At 34.1% G+C, this 3,326-nt stretch overlaps 1 protein-coding gene across 2 annotated transcripts in view; it reads right to left on the bottom strand.

The window, feature by feature from the left end:
* Positions 1 to 1,084: 1,084 nt before the first annotated feature.
* LOC117111024 (E3 ubiquitin-protein ligase ORTHRUS 2-like) overlaps positions 1,085 to 3,326 on the bottom strand; it is a 15,148-nt gene continuing 12,906 nt past the window's right edge. For both annotated transcript variants that reach the window (XM_033253884.1, XM_033253885.1), the window contains exon 9: positions 1,085 to 1,328. In XM_033253884.1, the coding sequence (XP_033109775.1) occupies positions 1,306 to 1,328 (23 nt within the window). In that variant the 3' untranslated portion in view covers positions 1,085 to 1,305. The remainder of the gene's footprint in view (positions 1,329 to 3,326) is intronic.

Genomic DNA, 3,326 nt, shown 5'->3' with positions numbered 1-3,326 from the left:
AGTGGAGTACCTAGGGGATGCACGGGTCACATTCCCCCACAGACCGGAAAAATTTGAATCTAAACAATTAAGACTTAACACTTTGGCTGCCAGCGACGAGTATACTCGCCCCACAGGGTGTTGCTTAGGGTGCTAGGAACGACTATACTCGTCAAAATCGAAGTAACATTCTAGTATTTATTACTTCTTTGTTATACATTGTAGAACCACAGACTTAACGGCTGGTAGTTCGGGGAAGATACACCTAGACAATAATGTAAAAATAACAGATGTATGTTTATTGTGTTATCTTGCCGGCAGTACATTCGATTGCACGAGTGGGGGTGCCCTCTCAACATATACCAACCCATGCAAAAAGCGGACGAGAAAACTCGCACCTGGCAGACAATAAAAAAAATGCTGTCCCAGATTTTGGCGACGAGTTTAGTAGTCCCCTAATATTTTTACTCCAATTTATTAGACACATCATTTTGATGATAAATGACTAGATAGAATTTTAAAAAAGTATGTTTGTACATGTAAACTTGTTCTGGCAGACGGGAAGGAACAAAAAAAAAGGTGTGGCAGTCAACGTGTTAAGAAGTTAAAAATCCCCTCATATCACCAAGCTAGAGACCCTCAGTCCATCATCATGCAAATTTCAAGACTTGTGGATACGCGATTGTTCAGAAATGAGATTGTATATGATTGCAATCTCATATCGTATATCAATGTAATTTTTTACTCAAAACATGTATCACTCAAACAAAGTCACATATAATGAAAACAATTTTATTTCAATTTCCATAATAACTTCTATTAACATATGTTATCGGTTTTTATAAAAAAATAAGCATTGACTAACAGTCACATTAAATGTTAAAAATGCACACAGCTAATCCTAAAATTACGTACAGGTATATAATATAAACAATTAAGCAGCTTATACCAAATAATGGCATATAAGTACATTAAAAAGCTAAAATATTTAGAGGGCAGTGAACTTTATAATGTAAAATAATATAATCAACCCTTATAATTTGTATCCACACAGTTAGCACCATACTTGCAGCAATTTTACATGTTGAGATTGATTTATTTAAATGTTAAAAATGCACACAGCTAATCCTAAAATTACGTACAGGTATATAATATAAACAATTAAGCAGCTTATACCAAATAATGGCATATAAGTACATTAAAAAGCTAAAATATTTAGAGGGCAGTGAACTTTATAATGTAAAATAATATAATCAACCCTTATAATTTGTATCCACACAGTTAGCACCATACTTGCAGCAATTTTACGTGTTGAGATTGATTTATTTAAGACTCATATTCATCAGCATCTGAAACAAAAACAATGCAAATGGTTTAAAAAAAAAAAAAAAAAATTTTTAATTTAATATACATGTATAGCATTACTATCTAAATAGGGACAATAAAATCCAAACGATTCTTCTCAGAACAAAATACCATCAATTGGATAGGATTGGAGTGTTTCAGTGTGAATCCCACTAAGTCCGAAGTGGGGGTCTTCTGGCGGTGAATTAGGGGGCAGTGCACTTACAATCCCTTACATTTTTCTGAAGAAGGTACTGCATTTTCTTTAACATGCACATGGGCCATATTGCACACGGGACCAACAGCTTAAACGTCTCATCCAAAAGACTGTGTGCTATCATAACTTGTATTTCAGCCCTCCAGCCGATACACAGGGAGAGCAGCGATGGGAATTGAACCGGGGACCTAGAGATCTCCACAGTTCAGTGCACACACAGTGGCTACCACCAGTTCATCCGACTGAGCTAAGCTGCTCTAAATTGAGATTTATAGAATTTACCACATGGGGTACTGAAAGCTTGTAATTAGTTATAATGTCAATTAATGTCAATTAGTTATTATGTCAATTCACCATGCAAACCTTCAATACTTACTTTTATTACATTATTAAAAATTATGGAGAGGTCTCCCTCTAAATTAAACACATTTAAATTAAAGATCTCGTTTCTGCAGGCCCAAATGAGCATCTATCTTTTATTTTCATAATCATTACAAAAACCAAAGCTTAAAAAAAAAACCATTTACAACACCAGTCCAAAAAATTGTCTTCGTTCGAATGAGACCTGCATTTTAAAAATCTTACTTCTACTGATATGCAAGTATACAGTTAGCACAAGGTGATAATATATAAAATTTATGTGTAAAGTGTTTTTGCTTTTCATTCTTGGGCAGATTCCTCTTCAATGTTATTAATATTTAAGCTTTGTCTACACTATCAAATTTCATGTGACAAAAAAAATTGATGTGCCCATATATGGGTATGATGACATCATATCACATATCATCAAATCATATAAAAAAAATTGAACATGTTCAACTGTTATTTTCCATCACATTTTTTTGATGAAATTTGATAGTTTAGACAAAGCTTATTATAAATATATTTAAAACTAGAAATTGCAAATTGCAAGTGAGGTGCTGCGAAGTACAACTGCATATAAATTTTCTTCGAACAAAATTATTTATGCGAGTCAAGTGAAAATAATGAATAATAAAAATATAACAAATAATATGAGACACGACCCATTGTCTACAGTATATTAGAACACTTCTCATTGGGTAACAAAGTCGTAATTTTTCATTTTTGTCAAAAAGTGTCTATAGTGGTGAATTATGGTTTAGGTTTTTTTTAATAAAGTTTCAAAAATTTCTATGTATGTGGAAAATGTAGTTGATTACCAAAGGTTACAATTTACAACACCAGTCCAAAAATTGTCTTCGTTCGAATGAGACCTGCATTTTAAAAATCTTACTTCTACTGATATGCAAGTATACAGTTAGCACAAGGTGATAATATATAAAATTTATGTGTAAAGTGTTTTTTTAGTTGATTACCAAAGGTTACAATTACCAAAGGTTACAATTTTTATTTTGAAGACTGCATGGTCTAGGAAGTGTACATTTTTTTATGGGGCAAGTTTCCAAGGGCAGGTTTTCCAGGGGCGAGTTGACTGCCAAAGAGTGTTGCCAAAGTGCGAGCCAGCGTGTTATTTGATCACAAGTGCGAGACATCAAGTGTGACCCAGCGAGCAATGACGTCACGAAAATAGATACGAGACATTAACGAGTTGTGCGAAGTATCGGCTGAGATTTGTGGAGTACAATTCAAAAAGCAACTATAGGTCTAATAATGAATTATTGTGATATTAAATAGACAATGTTAGCTATCAAGGAGCGACGTTGTTTGGGACCTTCGTCCCTTCAAGGCTAGGCCTAATACCATCCTGCTAGTCTAGGCCTAGAGTAGGATAAGGCTAACGCGACATGCGGACGTTGGTACGTGT

Source organism: Anneissia japonica, unplaced genomic scaffold (assembly GCF_011630105.1).
Source record: "Anneissia japonica isolate Jap-2015-1 unplaced genomic scaffold, ASM1163010v1 scaffold573_len2283161_cov171, whole genome shotgun sequence".
In the NCBI taxonomy this organism is placed as follows: Eukaryota; Metazoa; Echinodermata; class Crinoidea; order Comatulida; family Comatulidae; genus Anneissia; species Anneissia japonica.
Note: the sequence above shows the minus strand (reverse complement) of the source record. Positions and strands in the feature narration are given on the sequence as shown.